Raw genomic sequence first — 24,403 nt, forward strand, 5'->3', positions numbered from 1 at the left:
TCACCAGACACAAGTGAGCAGGGTCCCCCCAAGCCCCCCACTCGCCCCCCAGAACCATCTCTCCCATTCCCCTTCCAAACCTGGGCCCCCACAAACAGCAGCCAATGCCCACTCGGGCTCCAGCAGAGTCCTCACCCTTACAGGGCTCATGCCTGTTTCCCACCCGCTCTGGCAGCCCCAGCCCACAGGGTGCAGCCCCTGCTCGTCCCACCTGTAGCTCTGCAACATTGATCTGTACCATTTATTCGGGGTTTTACAGAAGTCAGGGGTTGGGGGTCAGACCGTCACCAGGGCGGGGCAGGGGGAAGTCGGATCCCGACATTAAATTATGGGTTAAATTAATGAGCAAGAAAAAACAACAATTTTGTCTTAGGAGAAAGTGCCCAAGTGCAGGGGTGGGCAGGGGGCCCCTGGCAGGGTGGGGGTGAGCCCTGGCCGGGAGCCCAGCCCCCCGTGTGCAGCACAGGTGCCCCAGCCCCAGGACACACGTGTGCCCGCACACAGACATGCATGGGCACGCGGGCACCCCGTGCCTGCACTGACGTTTGGTCCCTGCTTGGAGCCCCCTGCCCTCTCCACGGGACCTGTGCCCGGCCAGCGACTCCCCCTGCCACTGGCAGCAGGGCACAGGGACCCCTCAGCAGCCCAGCCCAGCATGCCACAGCCCCAGGGAGCAGGGGGGTCTTTGGGGGGTGCAGCCCCCTGTGAATCAGGAGTGCAAGAGCGGCCACGCTGGAAACACCTGCGAACGGCCTGGAGGGGGCCAGGGTGTCCCTGGCACTGGAGGGCAGAGCAGAGCCCCCCTGGGTGTCAGGTGCAGCAGGGAGGCCCCACAGGCCCCCCCCAACACAAGGGGGGCCTGGCTGTTCTGGTGCTTCCCCCCCAGCTCCACTGTGCCACAGGGCAGGGGTCTCCCTGGGTGGAAGCTGGCAGTGGGCCTGGGAGGGGTGCACCCCCATTGTGCCCTGGGGAGGCAGAGGGGGAACAGTGGAAGGTCCTGGCTCACCCCAAGGTGAGTGGGGTGTCTGGGGGCAGCAGCCCAGCAAGAGGGGTATCCCCAGCCCCTTGGGAGTGTCAGGGGCAGGGGGGGCTCCAGCTGTCTGCTGTGTGGGGTCTGTGCTGAGGAGCTGCTGCACCGGGCCCTTAGGGAGGGCTGTGGGACAGGGGGGACACAGCCCACTGGCAGCTCCCCACATCTGGTGGCCCCCCCCATCCAAGACCAGGCCCGGGCTGTGGCCCCCACGAGCCCCCGGCCACAAATGAGGTCCATGTGTGCTCCTCCATCCGGGGGGACACAGGGGGCTCACTGCTCCTCCAGCCAGGAGGGCTTCTCGGCGCCAGGGGTCTTGAGCTTGATGTTGAACTGCTTGAGGGTCTGCTCAAGCTGCTGCTGGTTCCCAGCAAAGTACGCAGAGATGGCATTGTGGAACAGCAGCAGTTGCTTGTGCATCACCTTGATCTGGGAAAGGATCATGATTGGGGGGGGCCTGACCCCAGCCCAGCAGCACCCCAGAAAAGGGGCTGGAAAGCCCTCTGAGACCCCCCCAAGTGCCACTGCTCCCCCCTCTCCTCCCACTGTCCATTCCACCCAATTAATGTGGGTGACAAATCCAACGTGGCTGCCAAATCCCTGCAGGGACCCCATCCCTGTGCCTCCTATCCCCGCAGTTCCCATTCCCATCCCACACCCCCACCCCTGTCCCAAACCCCCCCTCCTCACGTACCCCATCTCTGCATCCCCCACCCCTGTCTTGCATCTCCCATTCCTGTGCTCCATTCCCACCCCACACCTCCCATCCCTGCACACACCTTGTTCTCCTCCAGGAATTTGAGCTTGATGGCCACGTCCGCCCGCAGCTTCTCGTACTTGTCCTTGTGGCTCTGGAACTGGCTCTGGGCGGCGTCCAGGCGGCTGACGGCGCCGGCGTCGCGCGGGCCCATGCTCAGCTCCTCCAGGTCCGTGCGGTACGCGTCGTACTCCAACCTGCAGAGCCCGCCATCAGCGCCTGCCCCCAGAGCCCCCAGCATCCCCGCGCCCCCCGAGCTCCCTGTCCCACCTGGCCGTCTCATACTGCTTGACTGTCATCAGCGTGTCCTCCATGGTCTTGTTGACCAGCGTGTTGATGCTGGACACAAAGAAGTTGACAGCACCCAGCAGCGTCTCCCCATTCTTGCACAGCAGCTTCTGTGTCTCTGCGTTGTACCCAAACTCCTCCTGAGGACAGAGGAGTGGGTGCACGGGTGAGGGGGCACGGATCACACCCCCACTCCCCTCCATCAAGGGTGCTGGGGTAAAAACCCCTGAGACCAACCACGACCCAGTACCGCTGAGCAGCAGCACCAGCACACACATCCACACCTGTACAGATCCCGTTCCTGCACCGGTGTCCAAGTATGATTCCCCAAATCCTGACCCCCACAACCCCAGTGTCAAGCCCAGCCACCCCTGCTCTCCCCCTGCCCTGGTGCCCAAGTGTCCCTGCCCTCGCTCCGGAGTCCCCCCAGCGCTGGCACACCTGGAGCTCAGGGGATTTCTGGCTGAGGTCAGCAAAGGCATCCCCCAGGGCATGCTGGGTCTGTACGAGGCTGTAGAGGTGGGCTGTGAGTGCCCGTGCCAGGTGCAGGACGCTCTCGTACTTGCGCTTGGTCTCGCGCAGCAGCTCAATCTGAGTCTCCAGCTCCAGGTCCACGGTGCGGGACCCCCGCCCAAAGCGCTCCGAGAGCAGCTGCTTGGTGCACTGCAGGAGGGGAAAACCAGGGCCCCCCAAGGCAGTGTGAGCCCCCTGAACCACTCTGACAGCAGCTGCTGGGGGAGGGGCACCAGGCAGGCCCGCTGGGGTCCCCCCACCCCTCACCTTGTAGGTGTTGATCCCCCACTTCTTGACAATGTCGAATTTCTCAACGGCGATGCCACGCACGACCTCCTCTCCACCAGATGGGGGTCCAGGGGATGGTGGGTGCAGCCCAGGGCCTGGCACAGGGACAGAGACAGGATGGACCTGGCACCAGCTCCAGGAGGGCAGCTGGTGGCCATGGGGACCTGGCAGCCCCAGCCGCCAGAGCCCCTGCTCTGGAGCTGCTGTTTCCACAGCAGCATCCCCAGCTCTGGCTCACAGGCATCATGGCGAGGACCCTGCTCCTGCCAGCCCCCCGAGGGTCCCACACAGGGGCACAGATCCCAGCTCAGCCGTGTCTGCTTGCACCAGGCCCTGCCCCATTCTGTTGACCACCCTCACTAGGCTACAGGGGGAACACCACCCAGCAGCACTAGGTGTCCCTCAGGTGGGCTCCAGGGTGGATCCCCCTGGCCAGGACCCACCAGCGCTGTCCTCTGTCCCAGCACAAGGATCAGCACCAGGACCAGGCTCTGGCCACGACACAGGTGCCACGGGGGCTCTTACCAAGGTCCCTAGGGAGGCCCTGGGTGCAGTGAGGGGCGCAGTACCTGCTGGAGCAGCGGCCGGGCGGGCCATCCTACGGGCAGCAGGCGCGCTGGGGGGCACCGATGGTCCTCGGGGGGGGTGAGGGTGGACAAGAGAGCCTGGAAACGGGGGGGCTGCGGGGGCTGAGCAGGGTGGGGCGGGGCAGGACAGGGGGCACAAGGCATGGGACAGTGGGGTAGCCAGGGCAGAGGGGACCGGGGGCAGGGGACAGGGACGAGTGCGCGGGCGGGCGACAGCGGGAGAGCGACGGCAGCAGGTGAGCGTTGGAACCCAGAGACATGGCTACAGCCACACAGGTGGGCTCCCCCGCCCCAGGGAACCCCCCTAGCTGCCCCTGCGCAGGAATCCCTGCACCCCAAGAGCTGGGTAGGCCAGGGGTGTGGGGACACAGAGACGTGGGGACACCGGGCCAGCAGCAGTAGTGCTCCAGGAAAGCACACACACGCACGCTCGCCCTCTCTGCCCACAGGGACCCTCCCCAAGCCCTGAGGGGACCCTCAGGGAGAGATCTGCATGGAACAAGGGCAGCAGTGCCAGGTCTCCCAGGGTATAGACCCCAACTGGCCCCACTCCCTCAACCCCAGCACACTCCAGAGCTCCCGCTGCATATGGACTGGGACAGACCTGGGATCCTCCACCAGAGCAGGCACTCAGAGTTGTGCACAGGGATGTGCTGACCAAGGGGATGGAGATTCCCCAGAAGAGACCCCCACCCTGTGACAGGGGAGTAACCCAGCCCAGGTAGAGCAGAGCTGGGGCAGCAGCCCCTCCTCTGCCACCAGTACACTCCCCCACACATAGTCCCTGCACAGAACCCGAGTCCAGCAGGAACAGACCCCACCCAGGAAACATGTTGGCTGGGCTGTAGCAGAGCCTTGTGTAGTAAGTCAGGGGCAATGAGGAGAGCTGACCCTTCTTCCCATGGATGCCCATTCCCTCCCAGCCCAGCCCCATTACCTTTGATGGTCCCGGTGGGGATGATGCCCTCGGCTGTGCCCCCATAGCCACCTGACACGATGCTGGTCTCATTCAGGTTGGGTCCCGACACCATCACCTGCTGCAGGTCCTGGGAGGCAGAGGAGCACAGGGGACTGAGATGCAGAGACCGCACGGCCCTGGGTACAGTCCCAAACACTCCCATGGGGCTCCCAATCCCCGGACCTGCTCCAGGCCGTCGTCCTCGGGCAGACTGCTGGTGTCCCCGTTGCTGCTGATGGGGATCTCCATGGTGGCTGCCTTGCTTAGGATCCCGTCCGACATCCTCAGGGCCTGCAGGGACACAGAGGTGGTGCTGGGACCACGACTGTCGGGGGCACCAGCCAGTACCCGCGGGGCCGTGCTGGAAGGGAACAGCAGGAGATTACAGCGCGGAGGGAGGGGCCCACATCGGCAACTGCTGGCACCGAGCAGACTCTGCCCCCTGCCCGGCTCGCCGTCTCTCAGTACACCGCTGGCTCCCAAAACAGACCCGCAGCGTGGCACATCCCAGAGGCACCGAGCCCAACCCCAGCCTCAGCCGGGACCCACCGTGGCTCCCACACCGTCCCGCCCAGGACTGCCGGGTTCCCCGCCCCTCGGGCCGCGCTCCGCGTGGCACAGCCCGCCGGGGATGCCCGCGTCCCGCAGACCCTGCCCCGCGACAGCGGAGCCTGCAGCGCCCAGCCCCGCCCGGCCAGGAGGGCGCCGGGAGCCACGTCCACAGCCGCAGGAGAGCGGGGGGGCCCCGCTGCGCCCGGACCGGTCCGGGCACATTCCAGGGCAGGCGGGGCCGGGGCGGGCGGCCGAGAGCCCGTTACCTGTGACCTGTCCCCTCCCCGCCGGGGACAGCGCCCGGCCCAGCGCTAGGGTCCAGCCCTGCGGACAGAGGCCGTCACCGCCCAGAGCCATCCTCCGGATAGCGACCCCGCGGTCCCCACAGCCTCCGGGGCGGGACCCCTCCGCAGCCACGCGCGGCAAGGCCCCGAGACGGGACCGACGTCCGAGGGAACCCCCGGCGGCTGCTCCCGGCGGAACCGGCCCGAGCGGGCGGCGGCGGCCCCAGCCTCGCTCCCGGGACTCTCCCGGCCGGACTCCCCCGGCCCCGCGCCGCTCACCCTGCCCGGTCCCCCGGTGCCCCCGGCCCACCTGCGCCCCGGCCCCGCCGGGCCCCCCCGCGCCGCTCCCGCTCCGCCTCGGCCCGGACGCGCCGAAAGTGGCGTCAGCGGCCCGGAAGTGGCGTCATCGCTGAGCCGAGCGGAAGTGACGTTGTGCGAGCTCGGCGGCTGGTCCCGCCGGGCGCGGAGGCTCCGGGCCGTGCCCGGGATGGACCCGGCGGCCGAGCACCGGCAGCAGCTCCGCAGCGTGAGCGCCGGGGCCGGGGGTGGGAGCACGCTGTGCCTCGAGGCCTTTATGGGAGGTCCCGGGGCTGTCGGTCTGGTGGCGGGTCCCGGCGTGTCCCGAGGGCTCCGGGTGTGGGATCTCGAGGTGCCGGGTTCGCAGGAGAACCGGCGGGTCCGGGAAGGGGCGCGGGCGTCTCGGGCTGGCCGGGGGCACGCCGGGGCTGCCGGTGGGTTTCGGGGTGTCCGGACTGGCTCCGCCCGGTGTGACCCGCGCCTGCTCCGCAGCTGCGGGACTTCCTGCTGGTCTACAACCGTATGACCGAGCTCTGCTTCCGCCACTGCGTCTGCAACCTCAACTACCGGCTGCTCACGGGCCGCGAGGTGAGCGGGGCCCGGGGCGCCGCGGGTCGGGTGTCCCCGCGCCCCCTGACCCCGTCCCTCCCGCAGGAGTCGTGCCTGGAGAGCTGCGCCGCGAGGCTGGTCCGCGCCAACCACCGCCTGATGGGCGCCTACGTGGGACTGGTGCCGGCAATGCTGCAGCGCCGCGCGGCCGAGCACGGGCCACCTGCGGGGCCCTCCGGACTCCCGGCCGCCCCTGAGCCGGCCCCGGGCGCTGCCGAGTCCTCGCCAGATGCTGCCGCTGCCGGCACGTAGCGGCACCTGGCCGCGGCTCCCCGCGGCAGTCGGACACGACCGGCACCGCCCCGGCCTGAGGCAGCAGGAGCAGCTGCAGCACCGTGCGCTGGAGCAGCATCTGCACTGCCCCTGGGAGCCCCGAGCAGGGGCTGGGCTCTGCAGGGCACCGGGAATGGGGGCACAGGAAATGGGAGAAAGCCCCCCTAGCCCTCGTGGTTGTGGACTTCTGGGAAGTGCGTTGTTAGTACCAATAAAACATTGTTACAGTAATGGCTTAGTGTGGCACGTGGGGAGGGCACCAGAACCCTGGCCCTGTTCCCTATTGGGTGTGTCATGGGTGGGGAGCCCGTGGCACAACTCAGAATCCAGGCAACTGCACCTAAATGGAGACAAACGTCTCCCTGCAGGACTCCCCCATGAGCACCAGGACACTGCAGGGCGCTCAACATTCTACCTCCAAATGGCTGGTGCTGAGATGGGGCAGGGGGAGGTGTCAGGCGCTGCCAGGGCAGTGCCCACCAGCTAAGGGAGGTGTGTGCAGGGTCCCTGTGACACCTGGGAGAGCCTGGCCTGCTCAGGAGGTGTGAGCCCAGGACAGCGCTTGGGGCAAATCAGCAGCAGCCCCAATACAGAAATAAATTGATATATTCCGTGTACAAAACATGCTCCTGCAGGCCTGGCCGGGCACTCCCGCGCATATAAATAAGGCCCGGCCCGGCCTCGCTCCCTCTGCCCGCGGGTCCAGCGCCTGCGCCGGGGCCACCCCTCCCGCGGGACCCCCGGGCTGGCCGGGGTCACTTCAGGTCCACATCAAAGTCCAGCACCAGCAGCTTGGTCTCCTCGGTGCCGTTGCGGCTGCCCACGGCACACACCAGCTTTGTGTTGGAGGCGCGGATCCGCCACACGACCCCCCCCGAGCCCCCGCTCTCCAGGGCCACCAGGTTCCGCACAAACTCCCCCGTCTTCAGGTCCCACAGCTTCACTGTCCCGTCATCCGAGCTGGTCACCACGAACTTGGAGCTGAACTGCAGGCAGGTGACAGCACTCTGGTGCTTGCTGGGACCTATGGGGAGGCACCGGTGAGCCCCACGTGCACCTGGGGTACCCACTGCCACATCTGGCAGCTCAGAGCCACCCAGCCCCAAGGGCAAGGAGCCTCCCCTGCTCCCTCCCACCCCAAGGGAGAGAGCTGCCCCTTCCCAGCTCCCGATGGAGGGAAGTCCCCACTGCCCCCCAAGGGTGAGGAATCCCCTCTCACCCTGCAGTGTCTGCAGGCACTGCCCTGTCTTGATGTCCCAGATCTTGACAGTGGAGTCGGCGTTGCCAGACACGAGGATGTTGTCACGCAGCTCCATCCCACTGGTGAGTGACTGGTGCCCCATGAGCGTGTGCAGGCAGTTCCCACTCTCCACATCCCACACACGGATTGATGTGTCCAGGGACCCACTCACGATGTGTGTCCCATCAAACTGCCAGAGAGAAGGAGTCCAGCTCAGCACTGAGGACAGAAGTGTTCCCTGGTTTGGGGTATGGTCCACAGCCCTGGCAGCCTCTGGTTTAGGATACAGCACCCTCAGTTTCAGCACCAGCCTGAGACCACAGTTCAGCAGCTGAGACACGGGCTCACACAGCTGTTGGTTTTTTGGACTGTAGAAATGCTTCAGGGAAGGGGCATGGAAGAGTGTTGTGTCCACAGCATGTGTGTCTGGGAAGCGGGGGCAGAGGGCAGAGACTGTCCACACGGGACACAAACATGGTATGTGTGTCCTTGCATGGCAGATCCATCCCTTCAGGGCACAGACATGGCCCATGTGTTCCTGCCAAGCACTTAGGGCCTTGCACGACAGGCAGAGCCCACTTGTCCCTACAGCACACGTGGGACCTTTGGCACAGCCCCACATCTGGAAGGCAGGGAAGTGGTAGAGCAAGCCAGCAGGAGGGCAGGCTGTACCTGCAGGAGGAGCAGGAGGGGATGCGTGCAGGGCCGTACCTGCAGCGAGTAGACACGGTTGGTGTGGCCCTGCAGCGTGTGGGTGCAGCTCTCGCTCTCGGGGTCCCACACCTTGACCGTGTAGTCGTAGGCACCGCTGACCACCTTGTTGCCGTCGTACTGCACGCAGCGCACGGCTGCCACGTGGCCCATCAGCACGTGCAGGCACTGCCCCGTCTCGATGTCCCAGAGCCGCAGCGTGGCATCCCGGGAGCCGCTCACCACCCTGCAGGGGAGGGACAGCTGGGCTAACAGCCTCAGCCCGGGGATCCCCCCTCACACAGACCCGCCCGTACCTGTTGCCGTGCAGGTGCATGCAGCGCACGGTGGAGGTGTGTCCGTACAGGGTGTGCACGCACTCGCCGCTGTCAGCGTTCCACACCTTGAGCGTGCGGTCAGTGGAGCCGCTGATCACAACACTGTCCCTCATCTGGGAGGACCAAACCCCCCCCGTGTGGCCCACCAGCGTCTGCACACACTGTGGGGAACAGGACATGAGGGACAAGTGAGCCTCTTGCACCTCCCCACCCCTGAAACAGCACAGAGGAGCAGCACAACCCCATGTCCTTGTCATAAAATTGACCCCAGGAGTCAGGCTGTGGCCTGTGCCCAGCACAGGGAGATGGTCCCTGCCCCAAACCCCAGTGGTGCCAGTGACAGTGCCACACTGACCTCCCTGGTGACACTGACCTCCCCAGTGACAGCTGACCACACTTTGAGCGTATTGTCATCAGAGCCGCTCACTATGCGATTTCCACAGAACTGCAGGCAGGTAATCACATGGTCGTCGTGGCCCTTCAGTACCTGTGGGAGCACAGGAGTGTGCTGAGGGCAGTGTGGCCCCCCAGCCAGCAGGGCCACCCAGCACAGTGAGCAATGGGAAGGCAGCAGGAACTCTTGGGAGGAAAGGCACACAGGTCTCCAAATCACCTGCACCCCTGTTGCTTCTGCAGGGCAGAAGAGCTGGGGTGTGTGGTGTGTTTGGTGGCTGCTGCACAGGGGCAGGGATTACAGACAGGAAGTGGGGGGGCTCAGGAACTCAGGACCTGAAGCAGCAAGAAATGGGGTGGTGGGGACTCTGCCCAGGGGCAAGAAGGATCCCCAGGGAGAGATGATCAGGGTTCTGGGACTCTCACAGAACACAGTTTAACTCTGTGACACTGCACCTTCCCTGAGTGCTGGGGATGGCTGCAGCCCTGCATGAGGCTTTGGAGAGGGGCAAAAGAAAGAACCCCTTTCTCCAGGCCCACGGGACCCTATTTCTCCTGTCCCCACTGCTCTGAGCAGGTCAGATCTGGTCCCCATGGCAGATTCTGCAGCAGCTTCCCCATACCTGAGGGACCCCCACCAGCCCTTCAGCTCTCCAGGGACTGCCCCAGGCAGGGACACTCCCAGGCTCACCTTGGGACCACAGCTCCCTGGAGCCTGTCCCTGCTGGGACACCCAGACCCACCTTGGGGGGCCGCAGCTCCCCACTACGCCAGTTCATGTCGATGCGGTGCTGGCGCAGGAAGGCGAATTTCCAGGGGCTGTACATGAATCCAGGGCTGAGCAGGCGTCGCTTCCGCAGGTGCAGGGGCTCCTCGATCCCTGCAGGGGACAACACAGCGGTGCCTCACCTGGGTCAGGCCTGGGCTGGCCCCCAGCCCCTCCCTGGGAGGACTCTCACCTTCCTCACGGCACTTCTCCCTCCAGAGCAGGTTGTCCTCGGCCAGGACCCTCCAGTAGCGGCAAGTCTGAGCAGCACGGAGCAAGTCCCGTGGCTCCAGGAAAGACAAGACGTACAGGGCCAGCTATGGAGGGGATAAAGGTCACAGAGTGGTCACCAGGTCAGGTCAGGTCAGGCCCCTGGTCCCCCAGCTTCACTCACCTCCTTGGGCAGCAGGGAGATGAAGTCCCGCTGGAACTGGGGCTCGATGACCTGCATCATGTACTTGATCTGCGCCGGCTCACAGCGGTCAATGAGCTCATCCAGGGCCAGCAGCTTCTCAGGGCCACTCCAGCGCTGCAGGGGGACCCCCAGTGATCCCTGGCTCTGTGTCCCCAGCTAGCCCAGCCACAGCCCTGGCAGCCAAGCCTCCTGCCCCAGGCCAGGAACCCAAGGCACGTGGGTGTTTGGTGGTGCTGAGTGACCCCTGACACCAACCCAGGTGAGGGCTGAAACCTCCTCTGTGTTTCCTCACACAAGCAAAACTACCCAAAATCCACCCAACTCCTGGCCACGGTGGGGATCCCTCAGGCTTGGCTCCCTCCCATCACACGCAGGCTGCCTGGAGCCACCAGGCAAGCCGTACCTGGAAGGTGCGGAGCCAGTCCTGCAGCTCAGGGGGAGGGGCCACGGAGGGGATGCGACGGCGCCGGGCCTGCCCCACCTTGGCATTGCGCAGGTCCCCAAAGGTGGTCGTGGGGCTGGGTGTACAGGGACCCAGTGTCCTGAGAGAAAGACCAGGCACAAGTGAGGCCATGGCGCAGGTGGCATATGCAGCATTGCTCTGGGCCACACTGTGCCACGCTCTTGGAACTGGTTCCCACCAGTGGGAGCTCCACCCCACTGACTCCCCTTTGCTCCCACCCCACTGACCCCTTGCCCAGACATGCAGCCCAGCCTGCTCAGCAGACAGGCAACTGGTCAGGACTGGATCTCACCCAGGCCAACCCCTGCTCGACCCAAGTGGCTGCATCATCCTCCTGGGGAGGGCAGCAGGAGGTATGTGCTGCCCCAGCACAGACAGCCCCCTTCACCAGCTGCACTCAGAGCACCCTGCATCCCTCACCTGCCATAGTCGGAGCCCTTGCACAGCTTCTTCCCAGGGGACAAGGCCCGGCCATCCGGCCCATTCTCTGACTTCCGCTTCATCTGTGGGACACAGCAGGTTGGAGCAGCTGGGACAAGCCCAGGCAGACCCTGCAGACTCCCTGCCCACAGCTCATCCTTCTGGACCCCTACATGCCACCCACCCAGAACCAACCCCCGTGCGCCCCCAGCCCAGAGCTATGGGGCAGACCCCCACCTCTGCTCCTGCCTTCTCCCTTCAGGGTCCACACAGCAACAAGGGATCCCCATGCAGGGCAGGGGGGCTGCACCAGGGCCAGGCAGGGCTGGGGACTAGGATGGAGCAGGGTAGCACCTCCTTCCCTCACCCTATGACCAAGGACCCCCTTGCTGGGCAGGGGTCTGCATGGGGGACTGGGGCAGCATCTCTTTCCCCAGCAGCCAGGCATCACAGACCCCCCAGCCCGTTTACCCTCCCCCAGGTGCCCAGAGTGCCCCAGCAGTTCCTGGCCCCGTCACCTTGGGGCGCAGGTGCCGCAGCAGCCCCCCATCCCCAGTGCGCTGCAGGTAGTCGATCCAGCGCTCTCCCAGAGTGTAGTACAGGTAGACGTTGCTGCTGTCTTCCCCCTCCTCGCTGCAGCAGCTCCCTTCCTCCTCCTCCTCTTCTTCCTCCTCCTCCTCCTCCTGCCCCCTGGTGGACCTGGGGTGCTCCTGTGGTCCCTGCCCCCCAGAACCATCAGGGTCTGCTCCAGACCTGGGGGTACCCTTCCAGGGGTGCTCCGGCTCCCAGGGCCCTGGTGCATCCTCCTCTTCCTCCTCCTCCTCATCTTCCTCCTCTTCAGCTACCACCTGAGCAGGGAAGAGGCAGGGAGCAGGGCTGACTGCACCAGCATGGGTTGCTGGAGACTAGGAGCAGGACAGGGGCTGGGAGCGCTGCTGGATGGTTGCCAGTGAGAGCCATGGCGCTGGAGCACAGGGACTCCACTCAACAGTACTGTGAGGGGTTTTCGGGTGGAGAACCCCCAAACCCACAACCATAAGCTCCTGCAGAATCTGGTGCAGTTCTGTCTGCTCGCCATGAGCTTCCTCAGAGCCCCCCCCAGAGCCACATCTTTGCCCTTGTTCTTGCACCTGGCAGCAGGGACCCTTCTGCACCTACCTGTGCTGCAGGTGCCCTGTGGTCCTCATTGTCCCCCAGGGGAGTGGGGCTGGCCCGTGGGGGCCTGTCGGGGCCCGGGCACCGCCGGCACGTCATGCGCTGGCTGTTGAGCTCCAGGATGCGTGTGGTAATGCCCTTGACGTGCAGCAGGTCATCCAAGCAAGTGAAGCCCTTCAGCTCCTGCGCGGAGGGAAGTCAGCCCTGCCCAGAACAGAATCCCTCCTGCTCCCACAGAGCCCCCTGCCCGAGTGGCCCCGCAGGGAAGAATCACAGGGCTGTGAAAGGCGGACAGCAACCCAAAACCCCAAAGCTGGGGTAGGAGCACCGTGCCCCCCAGATGACCCGTGCCAGGATGGGGAGCGAGGCTGCAGCTCCAGGGCAGGGGAACAACCGGACACACGCAGAAACACACGCGTGCGAGGCACCCACCGCCCCGCGTACCTCGGGCCGACCCGGGATCGGGTGCCTGCCATCACCCGGCACGGGCTCCAGCAGCGCCGGCCACGGGGACCGGGCTGTCCGGGGCAGGACTCGGCGGACAGCCAGCGCAGCCCACGGGCCCGGGAAGCGCCCGACTGGCTTCTGACCCGACAGGGCTCGTTTTACGGCGCTGCTGCTGCCCACGAAGGGCTGCAGTGGCAGCACCGCCCCGGGAGAAGCCCCGCTCCAGACCACCCTCCCTTTGTATTACCGGCTTCTGCCCTCCCGCCTCCCAGTGCTCCCAGCATACGTGTCCACAGCCTTCGGACATGCACCGCTCCACCTCCTTTTCCAGCCCCAGACAGGCCCAGCGCTCCCGGCCCAGCCTCGCCCGGCCGCGGCGCTGCCCATCCCCGCAGCACCAGGGCCCGGCCGCCGCTCCCACTGCTCCCGCCCGTGCCACCGGCCGCCGCGGCTCTCCCCCGACGCCGCCGGTCGGGGCGCGGTGCCCGTCCCATCCGCCGGGCCCTGGCTCGGCCCGGGCGCTGCCCGGAGCCGGCCGCAGGGACGGCAGCACCGGAACGGGGGCGGCTGCGCCCGCCCGGCCTCGCGGGCGGGACCCGGGGATTGCACCGGCCCCGGCTACCGGCACGGAAACAGCACTGCCACCCCCGCACTCGCCCCGCGGCCCCCACCCCGACACCGACACCGACACCGCCGCTCGGGGTCCCGGGCCCGCGTCGTTCAGCGCGGGGCGCCGTCCCCGCCGCTCTCCCCGTCCCGCACCTCTCTCTTGCGGACGATACCGCGGGCACGGCGGCGGCCGATGCCGCTGAGGGCACCCTCCAGCTCGGCCACGCCGGCTCGGTTGATGTCGAGCTTGGCCCCGGCGGGGCCCGGCCCCGACATCCCGGTACCGGTTCCGGGCGCTGCCGCCGCGCAGGCCCGATCGCAGCGCGCAGGCGCGGCCCCGCCCCCTCAGACGCACGCGTAGCTGTGAGAAGCAGAGGCTTTATTGGATCGAGCGCGGGGGGCGGGGCCAGTCCCCCGAGGCCCCGCCCCGTGACCACGCCCCCAGCCGCCGCTCCGGTCACCGCCGCTTGTACAGACACGGCCGCAGCCGCAGCCCGGGAGCGGCACCGGGCCGCGCCGGGCCCGTCTTGGCGAACTCCAACACGTAGAAGTAGGAGCTGGAGAGGTCCTGGGGGCGCGGGAACACCCGACTCTGTTACCGGCACCCTGGAGCCCCCACCATCACCGCAGCTCCGAAACCCCCAGCTCCCTGCAGCACCCCTCAGTGCTGCCTCAGACAACCCCGGGTGCCCCCTGCCTCCTCCAGACCCCGTTGTGCCAGGGCCCTGTTGCCGCCAGACCCTGACACCACAGCTCTTGTGGGTCCTGAGTACCCTGGCTCCGGGTGTACTTCTCTGAACACCGTACACCCACCATCAACTCCCCAATTCCTCCAGTCCCCGGGATCCCCAAAAGCCCTTCCCCACACCCACCTCCAGGTCCCGCACTACAATCCCGGTGTGCTCCAGGCTCCCCTCATCCCCTCCCCGGACCCAGCACCCCATCCAACCCTCATCCCAAACTGCCACAGTCTGACCCCCCCCCCCCCCAGTCCCCAGTCCCTCCAAACCTGCCGTCCAGGACTCCATCCCTGTATGCACTCAACCCACCATTCTCCCACCTGCTGTTCCCCATACACCAATCCCTTCCACCTCCATCTACTTTCACCAGCCCCTGGTCTGCTGCACACCAGGCTGGGCCCAAGTACGCCCCCTCCATGGGCTCCTTCCCTGTGCTCCCCGGTTCCTGGTGCACCCACTGCCCAGCCCTACGCACACCTGAGGGCACACCAGGGGACACACCTTGGAGACGGTCTTGAAGCCCAGCTGCATCATGGCCTTCAGGAAGGCATGGGTGTCCTCAAAGCGGCTGGCCACCTCGGCCACCATCAGGGTCCCCCTGCGGTCACCAGAGCTCTGAGCAGGGCACCCGGGCACCCCCAGGACACTGCTCAGCATCCCTGCTCCTCCCGCAATCCCCCATCGCTCCACAACCTCTGCCTACCCGAGCTTGAGCACACGGTTGGCCTCTCCCAGGATCTCCTGCAGGTTGGTGCCCATCAGCGCCAGGCAGAACACAGCCACGTCCACCGACTCAGCCGCCAGTGGCACCTGCCCACCCCGGGACACCCCCGGAGAAGGAGGATGATGACTTGGTCTAGAAGCCGTTGTGCATACCCCCGGGAGCAGGAAGAGGAGGACAATGTTTACAGGGCTGGGCAACGCCCCCGGACTCCCCAGGCTTGTGGGTTCAGCCGTGTCCCAGGTACACGCCAGCTTTCGAACAGACACACCCGTGCTGCCCCTCGGGGTCAGGGTCTCCCACCTGCGCCCCCGCAGCCCGCCCAGCAGCACCCACTCCCCGCCCCGGGGGTGCCCCAGTACCTTGGCCATGTCACAGACGGTGACCCGCGGGGACAGCGCCACCAGGTCGAAGCAGTGCACCTGGTTCTTGACACTGGCGGCCAGCGTGCAGTCCCCGCACCCGAAATCCGCCACCACTAGCGACGCTGGCCTGAGGCAGGGATAGCGGGGTCAGAGCGGCCTGGCCCGGCTGGACACCGGTGCCCTGGTCATCCTCCGGCCCCTCCGCAGTCCATCCCCGTCCTGCCCCATTCCCTTCAGTCTCGGCCCCGCTCACCGGCGGCGCAGGTAGCGCACGATGCGCTGCACGGGGCGCTCGGGCCAGCGCCGCACCTGCCGCTCGAAGCCGCGGTGGTACAGGTGGAAAGCGGCAGGGTCGGTGCTGAAGAGCCGCGCCGCGTCCCGGCTACTGCCGGTGTAGAGCTGCTGGTTCAGGTAGCGGAACCGGGCGCCGAGCAGCCGCTCCTCCATCCGCGCGCGGAGCGCGGCCGAGCGGCCCGAGCGGGGCTCCGGAGGCGCCTCCGGGGCCTCCGGCGGGTCCGGGGGCCCCGGCCCCGAGCCCCGCTCCCCGCCCGACCCCGCCGGCTGCCGCTTCTGCCGGTTCCGCCGCTGCCGCCGGCTCAGCCCTCCCGGCTTCCCGGCCTCCTCCGCCGGCTCAGCCGGGCCGTCTGGGGGCACCGAGAGGGGTGTCAGGGCGCGGCGTTGGCTCCCTCCTGCCCGCCGGGCCCCGGAGCCGTCCCGGTACCTGTGCCCGTCCGCTGCCCAGCCTGCCGGGGCTCCTCGGGACCGGCCGGGAGCTCCCGCGGCCCGCCGCCCTTCTTCCGCTTCCGGGGCCGTTTCCGCGCCGCGCCGCCGATCCCGGGCAGCCGCCTCTCTCCCGTCCTGGCGCCCTGTGGGGAGCGGGGCCCGGTGACTCCGCGCGCCCGGGACGGGCCCGGCCCGCCGCCCCCGCATCACCCGCTTACCGGCCGGCCCGGGCCCGCCGGGGCGCCGCGGGGCAGCGGCTCCGCTGCATCGTTCCAGTCCTGCTCCGCGAACATGGAGCGGGACCCTCCGCCGGTACCGGGCCGCACGTGCTCCCGCCTGGAAAGCGCCACGGGAACAGCCCCTCCTGGCGGCCCGGAGGATCGGGCGGTGCGCGGGCTCCCCGCTCCGCCCCCGGCCGGATCACCGCGCCCCGGTCCGTCCGGCGCCGCCCCCAGCCCCGCCTCCAGCCCGCACGGCCGCGGTCCCGGCGCTGGCCCCGCCCCGTGCCCCGCCCGGTGCCGTGTGGCCGAGCCGGGCCCGGTGCCGTGGCGGGTTCCGGCCGGCAGGGGGAGCCGTGTGGGGCGGATCCCCGCGCCGTCCCGCGCCCGCCGCAGCCGCCGCCCCGCGGAGCCGCCGGGACACGCACCCGGTAACGGCGGGACGGCACCGGCACCGAGCGGGGACAGGTTGGGGAGGCCGCGAGCGGGAGGCTGCGGCGACCCGCAGCGGGGCCGGGACCGGAGAGAGACCCGCCGGAGCCGGAGCCGGAACCGGGAGGGAGTGCAGGGGAGGGGTGGGGGGCGCAGAGAGGGGATTGGGAGTGCGGGGAAGGGTTGGGGGTCCAGAGCAGGGATTGGGGGGCTGAAGGGGCGGGGCTGGTGGGGCCGCAGGGCAGAGCGGGGCGCTAGCAGCTGGTTCGGGGTAACACCGGGGGACTGTCCCCACAGCCCGTCCCTGCCCCCGGTGCTGAGCAGGGCCGAGGTGGGCACTTGGCCACCCTGGCAGGGCTGGGGCTGCCGGTCCTGGCAGCCCCACGGCGGCCACAGTCCCGGGCCGAGCGGGGGCCAGGGTGGGGCCAGGATGGGGTGTCATCGCTGCGGTGTGTGGTCCCACAGGGCCGGGACTGGTGCGGTTTGTCCTGGGGACCCCTTTTAGTGAGGTGCCCACAGATGGATGGGGGATAAATCTCATCCGGGAGTGTGGGTGTTCTGCTGCCAGGACAGGGCCAGTGCTGTCGTGGATGGGCTGGGGCCATTCTGGGGCCTATGAGACCCTGGCAAGAATCCAGGTTCTGTGTCCCATCCCTCCGGAGCTGCGTGGGGCAGGGGGTGCAGGCAGAGTCCTGGGGGGCAGCTGCAGGTGCTGGCAGATGGTGGGGGTCCCGCCGTGTCTGGGTGGGCATCAGGTCCAGGGGGATCCTCCAGCAGCAGGTTTGAGCCCCAGTGGGTGCATGTCAGGCACGTCATACTCAATCTGACTGTATTCCCACACTGTAAGACTCACTCCATGTCCCTGCTCACAGCCAGGGCTGGGGGGATCATGGGGAGCAGGAGGGAGCTCTGTGCCTGGCTCTGAGCTGGAGTGTCTGGATCCAAGGAGAGTGCATGAGACTTTGGGGTGCTGCTTTCTGAGCATGGTGCCATACCCGGCCCAGCCAAGCCGGTCAGGAGGGGCATTGGGCTGCAGCCTCACTTCCCCCAGAGCTGTGGGCACCGGGTCCAGCTGTGCCTGGTGATAAGCTGCGGAATGCCAGCCTGGCTTCCTGCGGGTGGCCACGGCCCCGCTGGAGTCACTGGGATCTTCCCCTTGGGCTGCCGGTCCGGCTCAGCCCCGACCTCAGCCTGCCTGCGGCTTCCTGGGGGCTGCAGGGATGGGGTGGGAGGGAGCCGGGAGGCTCCTGAACTTGCTGTTCCAGGGACCTCCCAGCCCAGGGGGATCCGGGGTCCCCCTGTCCTTACCCTGTCCCCTCCCACAGCCACCATGGACGACATCTTCACGCAGTGCCGGGAGGGCAACGCGGTGGCCGTGCGGCTGTGGCTGGACAACACCGAGAACGACCTCAACCAGGGGTGAGCGGGGCTGGGCCGGGCGGGGGGCTGCGCTCGGGGCTGGTTTCCGCTGCTCTCCAGGGAAAGGCAGGGGCAGACGGCAGGACACAGCTCCTCCCCGCTGGAGGAAGTTACCGCATCGCTGAGGCACGAGGCCGAACATCCTCCGGCCACTTCCTCAGGGCCACAGCCAGGGCTCAGCTGGGCTGGGGGCACCTCCCCTGTGCCCACGGGGGCGGCTGTGTCCACTTAGCTTATCCTCGTGTCCCTGTCCCCTCTCTGGGGAGCACCATGGCAGACGTGTGGGCACATGGCTGGGACCATGGGGGCTGGGAGTTGTGGGGGCCACTCTTTGTGTCCAATTGTCTGCTCCCCACAGCACGTTCCAGGGGTCTTGCAGGACTGTGGGGTCCAACACGTGCTCACAGCCACTCAAGAGTCACATTTGGGGCAGGCATGGGGCTTGGAGCATCTGCCTGCAGTGTGTGCAGCTGGCACAGTGTGAACCCATACCATGACCCCAGCCAGGCCACGGCCGTGGCATTCTGGACATGCTCTGGACAAGTGGCCTCCCTTGGTCGTGCCTCCCTGCCCCTCCTGTGGGGCCGAGGCACTTGGAGCTCTCCCAGACCCACAGAAGGTGCCGAAGGGACTGCTCTGTGACGGGTAGCCCCTGCCTGCAGGGCCATGGTGGGGGCAGTGGGGTCTGCTGTGCCGGGGGTCTGGGACTGGAGGGGAGCTGGGGCTGCAGGAGCCCCTCTGCCAGTTCCTGATCTCCATTTAAGGCCTGGCTGCCACCTCCTCCCTTACTTGGTCATGGAGTGGGGGGATGGGGACAGGATCCGACTGTGATTCAGCCTTGGAGGAGACAGGATTTGGCCTGGGCTGGTGGGGCCCTGGTGGGGGTGGGATGGATGCTCAGCCGGGTCCCTCCGGCCCTGTTCTGAGAATGATGCCAGTGGTGGCTGGGCCAGGGGGCTGCAGCTGAGCAGAGCCCCCGCCATCCTGCAGGGACGACCATGGGTTCAGCCCCCTGCACTGGGCGTGCCGCGAGGGCCGTTCCAACGTGGTGGACATGCTCATCATGCGCGGGGCTCGCATCAACGTCATGAACCGCGGCGATGACACCCCTCTGCACCTGGCTGCCAGCCACGGCCACCGGGACATTGTGCAGAAGGTACCTGCCCTTCCCCACCCCTGTGGAGCTCTCCACACTACCCTTGTGGCACTTTCTCCAGTCATCACCTGTCAGAACACCTGGCATCCCCCCGGCACCCTGAGCTCCCCGCTCCTCACAAGCTCCCTCCAAATCCCTCTGAGCCCCACATCAGCCCCCTCCCTACAGCTCCCAATGTGCTGCCCCTGCATCCCCCAGGACAAGGCACAAGAAGGATCCGGCCTGTCCTGGGCTCATGGGGCCCTTGCCTGGGTTTAAAGGGGCAGTGCCAGTCTCACAGGGACTGTCCCCTGTCCCCAGCTGATGCAGTTCAAAGCAGACATCAATGCAGTGAATGAGCACGGGAACACACCGCTGCACTATGCCTGCTTCTGGGGACATGAGCAGGTGGCCGAGGTGAGTGGGAGCACAGGCAGGAGGGAGGGGGACTGAGGAGAGATCACAAACTACAATCCTTGCTCTCTGCTCCCGCAGGACCTGGTGGGCAGCGGGGCCCTGGTCAGCATTGCTAACAAATACGGTGAGACCCCCACAGACAAGGCCAAGACGCCACTGCGAGAGGTCCTGAAAGGTACGAGGAGCCCTCAGGACCCCATACCTGACACAGCCTCCAGCCAGCCACAGCAGGCTCTGGGTGCCACCCTCCTTCTCCCTCTGCAGAGCGTGCTGAGAAGCTGGGCCAGAGCCTCACTAAGATCCCCTACAAGGACACGTTCTGGAAGGGCACAACCCGCACCCGGCCCAGTAAGGACTGGGGTCCCTTGGAGGGTGCCACGGCTCCCCCGTGCCCTGCAGGCACTGCCTCCTGGATCCAGCAGCCACGGGCATGTATCTGTCTTGTACTACAGGGAATGGGACCCTGAACAAACTCACTGGGATTGACTTCAAACAGCTGACCCTGAGCCACAAACTGAACGAGAACCAGTCAGGAGAGGTGGGTCCCTGTCACCCCCAGGTGGGTGCTGTGCCTGTGCAGACTGAGCCTGTGCCGTGTCCTGGCCCTGCTGGGCACAGCCACCCTGGAGTCCTATGGCCAAATGCAGGGAGGGAGCTCCTGCCCAGCTCTAGGGGCTCCAGAGCCCCACACAGGGGCCTGGGGACTCTGCCCCCCCTTTCACAGTGCCTGTGTCCCTGCTCCTCCTCCAGCTGTGGAAGGGACGCTGGCAGGGCAACGACATTGTAATCAAAGTGCTGAAAATCCGGGACTGGACGACGCGGAAGAGCCGGGACTTCAATGAGGAGTACCCAAAACTGCGGTGAGTGCTGCTCCTGCCTAAGCCACCCCGGCTTGTGCCTGGGATCCTCACCAGCATTTGACCAGGGCCACCCTGCACCTTCTTAGGCCAACAGCAGATCTCAGAATATGGGGCAGGCAGGAGCCTCCCAGCTCTGTGGGGCCAGGAACACTCCAGGGTGGTGGCCAAGGGCTGGAGGCCCTGGGGGATGGCAACGGCCAGATGGGGGGGGGCAGCCCCTCCCTGTTCTTAGGGCTGTCACTTCTTTTGCAGAATCTTTTCCCACCCTAATGTGCTGCCAGTGCTGGGCGGCTGCCAGGCCCCTCCAGCTCCCCACCCCGTTGTCATCAGCCACTGGATGCCCTACGGCTCCTTGTACAACGTCCTGCACGAGGGGACCAGTGAGTGCTGGGGGATGGTGTGTTTGGGGGCAGCAGGGGTCTCTCCAGCCACAGCCCCGGGTGGGCTGAGGGCAGGTTGACCCCCCGTCACCCTCTGCCCAGATTTCGTGGTGGACCAGATGCAGGCGGTGAAGTTTGCGTTCGACATCGCGCGGGGCATGGCCTTCCTGCACACGCTGGAGCCCCTCATCCCGCGCCACCACCTCAACAGCCGCAGCGTCATGGTGAGCAGGGCACAGCCCCTCTGCGCAGCTGGGGGGCTCCCGGGGCAGGGGGGCTCCCGCTGACCCCCCGCTCTCCCCAGATCGACGAGGACATGACGGCACGGATCAGCATGGCCGACGTCAAGTTCTCCTTCCAGTGCCCGGGGCGGATGTACGCCCCTGCCTGGGTGGCTCCTGAAGGTGAGTGCCCAGTTCCCAGCCCCCCCAGAGTGGCCCCCTCACCCCCAGCCCTGCTCAGCCCCCAGCCATCCCCCAGCCCTGCAGAAAAAACCGGAGGAGATCAACCGGCGCTCAGCTGACATGTGGAGCTTCGCGGTGCTGCTGTGGGAGCTGGTGACACGTGAGGTGCCCTTCGCTGACCTGTCCAACATGGAGATTGGTATGAAGGTGAGGGGGTGGAGGGGCAAAGGAACTGGTTTGGGTCAGAGTTAGGGGAGGAGTTCTGGCCATTGAGGATGGTGAGGCCTTCGCACAGGTTGCTCAGAGAACTTTGGCTACTCCATCGCCAGAAGTGTTTAAGGCCGGGTTGGAAGGGGTGTGGAACCACCTGGGCAGGTAGAAGGGGTCCCAGTCCTGACTCTGGCTCCTCTTCTTGCTTGCAGGTGGCACTGGAGGGGCTACGTCCCACCATCCCCCCAGGCATCTCCCCACACATCTGCAAACTGATGAAGATCTGCATGAACGAGGACCCAGCCAAGCGCCCCAAGTTCGACATGATCGTGCCCATCCTGGAGAAGATGCAGGAGAAGTAGAGGGGAGGTGCCTCCCCCCTCTAGTGCTGCCTTGCACCCCCCGCCACCCCCAAGTGCCTTTAGCCCTAGAGCCGGGGGGAGCAGAGGAGACCCCTCACCCTGAGCCAGCCACGGACACACGGTACAGATGGCACTGCCTGCACTGGAGCTCTGCAAGCTTCGGACCCCCACCCAGGGTAGCCCCTCGCCAGGGTAGCCCTAACCCAGCCTCTGGGCAGCCCCCAATCCAGTGCAGCCCCCCTACCCAGGGCAGGGCCTGTGGCCTGGCCCTGCTGCTGGTGGATGGGGCTGTGGAGCCCCCTGTCCCCCTTGCTGGGCAAAACCCAACCCAGGACTCGGCCCCCCAAGGCTGGGGGGGAAGGGGCAGGCCAGGAGAGGCCACCTGTGGTGCCCAGCACTGCCCCTGCTTTGCGCTTCACTGGCCACTTCCCTCTGGCCCCAGAATAGCCACTGGCAACCAAATAAACGTTTGGTATGGAACCAGCTGCTGGGTACAGGGCAAGGGAATGGGGGGAGTTGGTTGGGGGTGGGAGGCTGGGACTCACAGGTTATGTCTAGGACTGAGAATGGGATTGGACTGATATGATATGGGGCTGCCTTGCAGCCCACAGAGCCCTGGGCACAAATCACCACTCACAGCAACTCTCTGGTGCCCAGCGCAGGTCAATGGGCACAGGGGCCCCTCAGGAGGTGCCCGATGCAGGAGGGATGGGCTCAGGGTCCTGTCCCTGGCTCCACAGTGCCATAGTGCTGCCTGTGCAGCCCCCAGGATATTCCCTAGGTGAGACACAAGACAGTTTAGGGAAGGAGAGGGATGAAGAGTGCAGGGTAGTTCCTGTCCCCCTAACCCCACTCTGCTCCAGTACCGTTGCGAGCACCAAGCCACTGTGACCGGCAGATGAGGGCGAGTGTGGAGGACCAGGGCCAGCATTTGTGGACGCAGGCACAGGAGCAAGGCTGCCTTCCCACAAAACCCTGCTAGGTGTTTAATGTCACCAACACGGCCCCTACAAGCTGCCCAGGCTCCCCCATGCTCTACGTGAAGTAATGTGGCTTCTTCACATTGATGCCATACTCGGCCAGCGCTGGTGTCAGGTCCTCCATGGTCAGCGTGTACTTCTTGTCCTGGGGGACATGGGGCAGGTGGTCACAGCAGGGACAGCCTGGGGCTGCAGGACCCTCCAAGGTGCAAGGACAGGCACATCCCCCTCCCAGAGGAGCTGATGGGCAGCATTAAGGCATTCCTAGCTCCCCACATTCTGCTGCTCTGTAGCCTCAGATGTCCCCAGATACATAACAACAAATCCCATTGGCCTTGCGGAGCCCCTGAACCCCAGATATGGAACTAGGAGGGTCCCCAGGACCCCCCCCTCCAGCTCCTCCCCCAGTCCAGGGCTGCAGTCACTGCTGGGGTGCAGGGCACCAAGGCGTGTCCACAAGTCCAGAGCCCCCCTCGTGTCCCTGCCAGCCCCTCCCCACCTGCAGGGACCCACCGTAAGCCCAGCAGGTTTTGGGATTTCTGTACCCCGTGGCTGCAGGCTCAGCCCCATCCCCAGAGAGGGTCCCCGGTTCCCTCCATGCCCTCACCTTGCTCTTGCTGCGGGAGCTGCCCGAGGCCGTGCCTTTCATTTTGCAGTGCTGCAGTGCATCGTTGGCGATGTCTGAGATGAACTTCTGTGCCGCCAGCGAGATCAGGCGGATTCTGCGGTACAGGGACCGTGTCGGCCAGGCGAGACGGGTCCATGGGCCCCTCTGCCAGACCCCCACGGGGCTCCTGCCACTCCCCCCGACCCTGAGGCCACTCACATGCGGGGGTCCGAGGCCTCAAACCCTGCCCGGTTCAGGTAGTACCCGGTGACGGCGTCCGGGATCTGGGAAGGGAAGAGTTGGAACAGCTGCACGGCCCCGTGGAAGCGTTTCCATATCCTATATCCCGTCGCACAGCAGCCGCCCCGGGCCCCAGTACCGTGGGACCTGCCCCGCGTCCCGCCCCACAGGAGCCGCCCCGTGTGTCGGTACCGTGGGTGTGTAGTCCTCCAGCTGCATCAGGAAGTCCACGAGAGGCGTGGTGGACACCACGGGCTTCACGTCGCCGTTGGCCGCGGGCGGCACGTACACGCCGTTGGACATGGCCCCGTCCGGGGGGGCGGCCACGGCCGCGGACACCGGCACTGCGGGACAGCACCATCACATCGGCACGGCGGGACAGCACGCTCGGCAGGAGCCCGGGACGCCCGCAGCCAGCGGACGCCGCTCTCCCGGCCGGAGCGGCTCAGGGCGCCCCGCGGAACTCCCGTGACGGGGCCCGTTCCCCGCCGCCCCCCATCTCCACTCACCGGGGCCCCTCCCGCCGGCCGCACAGCCCTCGGTGGCCCGCGCCACGCCGCCGCCCGCAGCTGGCGCCGCCCCGGGCCCGGCGCTGCCCACAGCGGCCGGGCTGGGCTTGCTGCCCTCGGCGGGGCCTGCCGGGGCGGCCGGGGCCGCGGGCGCGGGGTCGGGATCGGCGCTGCCGCTCATGGTCCCGGCACCAGCCTCCGCTCCGCGCCTGCGCGCGCCAACCCACCCTATTGGCCCCGCGGCCCCTCTCGCCCCGCCCCTCTCGCCCGCCCATTGGCCCTCTCGGGCCCCGCCCTTCTCCGTTGGCC

At 66.9% G+C, this 24,403-nt stretch overlaps 6 protein-coding genes across 9 annotated transcripts; 2 read left to right on the forward strand and 4 right to left on the reverse strand.

The window, feature by feature from the left end:
- Positions 1 to 225: 225 nt before the first annotated feature.
- Positions 226 to 5,693, reverse strand: ARFIP2 (ARF interacting protein 2). 3 transcript variants are annotated; one of them, XM_079332096.1, is made up of 9 exons: positions 5,568 to 5,693; positions 4,605 to 4,712; positions 4,401 to 4,509; positions 3,446 to 3,565; positions 2,856 to 2,971; positions 2,517 to 2,738; positions 2,058 to 2,215; positions 1,810 to 1,984; positions 226 to 1,459 (listed from the first exon to the last, which is right to left on the reverse strand). In XM_079332096.1, the coding sequence occupies exons 2-9, from the start codon at positions 4,701 to 4,703 to the stop codon at positions 1,304 to 1,306; spliced, it is 1,155 nt and encodes a 384-aa protein (XP_079188222.1). In that variant the 5' UTR covers positions 4,704 to 4,712; positions 5,568 to 5,693; the 3' UTR covers positions 226 to 1,303. The 3 variants fall into 3 exon arrangements, with proteins under 3 accessions (XP_079188222.1, XP_079188220.1, XP_079188221.1); XM_079332094.1 differs by lacking the exon at positions 5,568 to 5,693 and adding an exon at positions 4,971 to 5,207; XM_079332095.1 differs by lacking the exons at positions 3,446 to 3,565; positions 5,568 to 5,693 and adding an exon at positions 4,971 to 5,193.
- TIMM10B (translocase of inner mitochondrial membrane 10B) lies at positions 5,641 to 6,504 on the forward strand. The gene is made up of 3 exons (XM_079332101.1): positions 5,641 to 5,783; positions 6,047 to 6,142; positions 6,209 to 6,504. The coding sequence occupies exons 1-3, from the start codon at positions 5,745 to 5,747 to the stop codon at positions 6,413 to 6,415; spliced, it is 342 nt and encodes a 113-aa protein (XP_079188227.1). The 5' UTR covers positions 5,641 to 5,744; the 3' UTR covers positions 6,416 to 6,504.
- A 520-nt stretch (positions 6,505 to 7,024) lies between these two features.
- On the reverse strand, positions 7,025 to 13,728 carry LOC306815514 (F-box/WD repeat-containing protein 7-like). Its single transcript, XM_079332086.1, has 13 exons — positions 13,526 to 13,728; positions 12,320 to 12,499; positions 11,680 to 12,009; positions 11,162 to 11,244; positions 10,682 to 10,820; positions 10,258 to 10,392; positions 10,057 to 10,180; positions 9,841 to 9,977; positions 9,078 to 9,191; positions 8,684 to 8,865; positions 8,388 to 8,613; positions 7,656 to 7,866; positions 7,025 to 7,460 (listed from the first exon to the last, which is right to left on the reverse strand). The coding sequence occupies exons 1-13, from the start codon at positions 13,646 to 13,648 to the stop codon at positions 7,192 to 7,194; spliced, it is 2,253 nt and encodes a 750-aa protein (XP_079188212.1). The 5' UTR covers positions 13,649 to 13,728; the 3' UTR covers positions 7,025 to 7,191.
- A 54-nt stretch (positions 13,729 to 13,782) lies between these two features.
- Positions 13,783 to 16,342, reverse strand: RRP8 (ribosomal RNA processing 8). Its single transcript, XM_079332097.1, is given in 8 exon segments — positions 13,783 to 13,940; positions 14,614 to 14,710; positions 14,816 to 14,922; positions 15,196 to 15,325; positions 15,452 to 15,842; positions 15,920 to 16,064; positions 16,140 to 16,168; positions 16,171 to 16,342. Coding segments are annotated over 8 exon segments (1,029 nt in total). The 5' UTR covers positions 16,190 to 16,342; the 3' UTR covers positions 13,783 to 13,829.
- Positions 16,343 to 16,443: 101 nt separating this feature from the next.
- Positions 16,444 to 22,238, forward strand: ILK (integrin linked kinase). 2 transcript variants are annotated; one of them, XM_079332104.1, is made up of 13 exons: positions 16,444 to 16,570; positions 17,897 to 17,990; positions 18,981 to 19,146; positions 19,447 to 19,542; positions 19,621 to 19,717; positions 19,807 to 19,890; positions 19,995 to 20,080; positions 20,293 to 20,402; positions 20,655 to 20,782; positions 20,885 to 21,006; positions 21,087 to 21,186; positions 21,263 to 21,393; positions 21,609 to 22,238. In XM_079332104.1, exons 2-13 carry the CDS (start codon positions 17,902 to 17,904, stop codon positions 21,756 to 21,758), a joined length of 1,359 nt encoding a protein of 452 aa, XP_079188230.1. In that variant the 5' UTR covers positions 16,444 to 16,570; positions 17,897 to 17,901; the 3' UTR covers positions 21,759 to 22,238. The 2 variants fall into 2 exon arrangements, with proteins under 2 accessions (XP_079188230.1, XP_079188229.1); XM_079332103.1 differs by having other exon boundaries at positions 16,468 to 16,607.
- A 482-nt stretch (positions 22,239 to 22,720) lies between these two features.
- TAF10 (TATA-box binding protein associated factor 10) lies at positions 22,721 to 24,336 on the reverse strand. Its single transcript, XM_079332105.1, has 5 exons — positions 24,095 to 24,336; positions 23,778 to 23,929; positions 23,565 to 23,629; positions 23,346 to 23,460; positions 22,721 to 22,883 (listed from the first exon to the last, which is right to left on the reverse strand). Exons 1-5 carry the CDS (start codon positions 24,273 to 24,275, stop codon positions 22,794 to 22,796), a joined length of 603 nt encoding a protein of 200 aa, XP_079188231.1. The 5' UTR covers positions 24,276 to 24,336; the 3' UTR covers positions 22,721 to 22,793.
- Positions 24,337 to 24,403: the final 67 nt, after the last annotated feature.

The sequence above is a fragment of the Erithacus rubecula genome (genome assembly GCF_903797595.1).
Source record: "Erithacus rubecula genome assembly, contig: scaffold_149_arrow_ctg1, whole genome shotgun sequence".
NCBI classification, from domain to species: Eukaryota; Metazoa; Chordata; class Aves; order Passeriformes; family Muscicapidae; genus Erithacus; species Erithacus rubecula.

What these genes read in the sequence shown, in the direction of transcription:
- TAF10 (XM_079332105.1), bottom strand. Translation starts at nt 24,275, where the DNA reads ATGAGCGGCAGCGCCGATCCCGACCCCGCGCCCGCGGCCCCGGCCGCC. An exon ending in GGCCGGCGGGAGGGGCCCCG is followed by an intron (nt 23,930 to 24,094) that starts GTGAGTGGAGAT and finishes GCTGTCCCGCAG; the next exon opens with TGCCGGTGTCCGCGGCCGTG. An exon ending in GAGGCCTCGGACCCCCGCAT is followed by an intron (nt 23,461 to 23,564) that starts GTGAGTGGCCTC and finishes CCTGTACCGCAG; the next exon opens with AATCCGCCTGATCTCGCTGG.
- ARFIP2 (XM_079332094.1), bottom strand. Translation starts at nt 5,195, where the DNA reads ATGTGCCCGGACCGGTCCGGGCGCAGCGGGGCCCCCCCGCTCTCCTGC. An exon ending in CCCCACCGGGACCATCAAAG is followed by an intron (nt 3,566 to 4,400) that starts GTAATGGGGCTG and finishes CACCCTGCTCAG; the next exon opens with CCCCCGCAGCCCCCCCGTTT. An exon ending in AGAAATCCCCTGAGCTCCAG is followed by an intron (nt 2,216 to 2,516) that starts GTGTGCCAGCGC and finishes CTCTGTCCTCAG; the next exon opens with GAGGAGTTTGGGTACAACGC.
- TIMM10B (XM_079332101.1), top strand. Translation starts at nt 5,745, where the DNA reads ATGGACCCGGCGGCCGAGCACCGGCAGCAGCTCCGCAGC. An exon ending in ACCGGCAGCAGCTCCGCAGC is followed by an intron (nt 5,784 to 6,046) that starts GTGAGCGCCGGG and finishes CCTGCTCCGCAG; the next exon opens with CTGCGGGACTTCCTGCTGGT. An exon ending in GGCTGCTCACGGGCCGCGAG is followed by an intron (nt 6,143 to 6,208) that starts GTGAGCGGGGCC and finishes TCCCTCCCGCAG; the next exon opens with GAGTCGTGCCTGGAGAGCTG.
- LOC306815514 (XM_079332086.1), bottom strand. Translation starts at nt 13,648, where the DNA reads ATGTCGGGGCCGGGCCCCGCCGGGGCCAAGCTCGACATCAACCGAGCC. An exon ending in TGCGGCACCTGCGCCCCAAG is followed by an intron (nt 11,245 to 11,679) that starts GTGACGGGGCCA and finishes TGTGTCCCACAG; the next exon opens with ATGAAGCGGAAGTCAGAGAA. An exon ending in GTGCCTGCAGACACTGCAGG is followed by an intron (nt 7,461 to 7,655) that starts GTGAGAGGGGAT and finishes GCCTCCCCATAG; the next exon opens with GTCCCAGCAAGCACCAGAGT.
- ILK (XM_079332104.1), top strand. Translation starts at nt 17,902, where the DNA reads ATGGACGACATCTTCACGCAGTGCCGGGAGGGCAACGCGGTGGCCGTG. An exon ending in TGCCTGGGTGGCTCCTGAAG is followed by an intron (nt 21,187 to 21,262) that starts GTGAGTGCCCAG and finishes GCCATCCCCCAG; the next exon opens with CCCTGCAGAAAAAACCGGAG. An exon ending in ACATGGAGATTGGTATGAAG is followed by an intron (nt 21,394 to 21,608) that starts GTGAGGGGGTGG and finishes TCTTGCTTGCAG; the next exon opens with GTGGCACTGGAGGGGCTACG.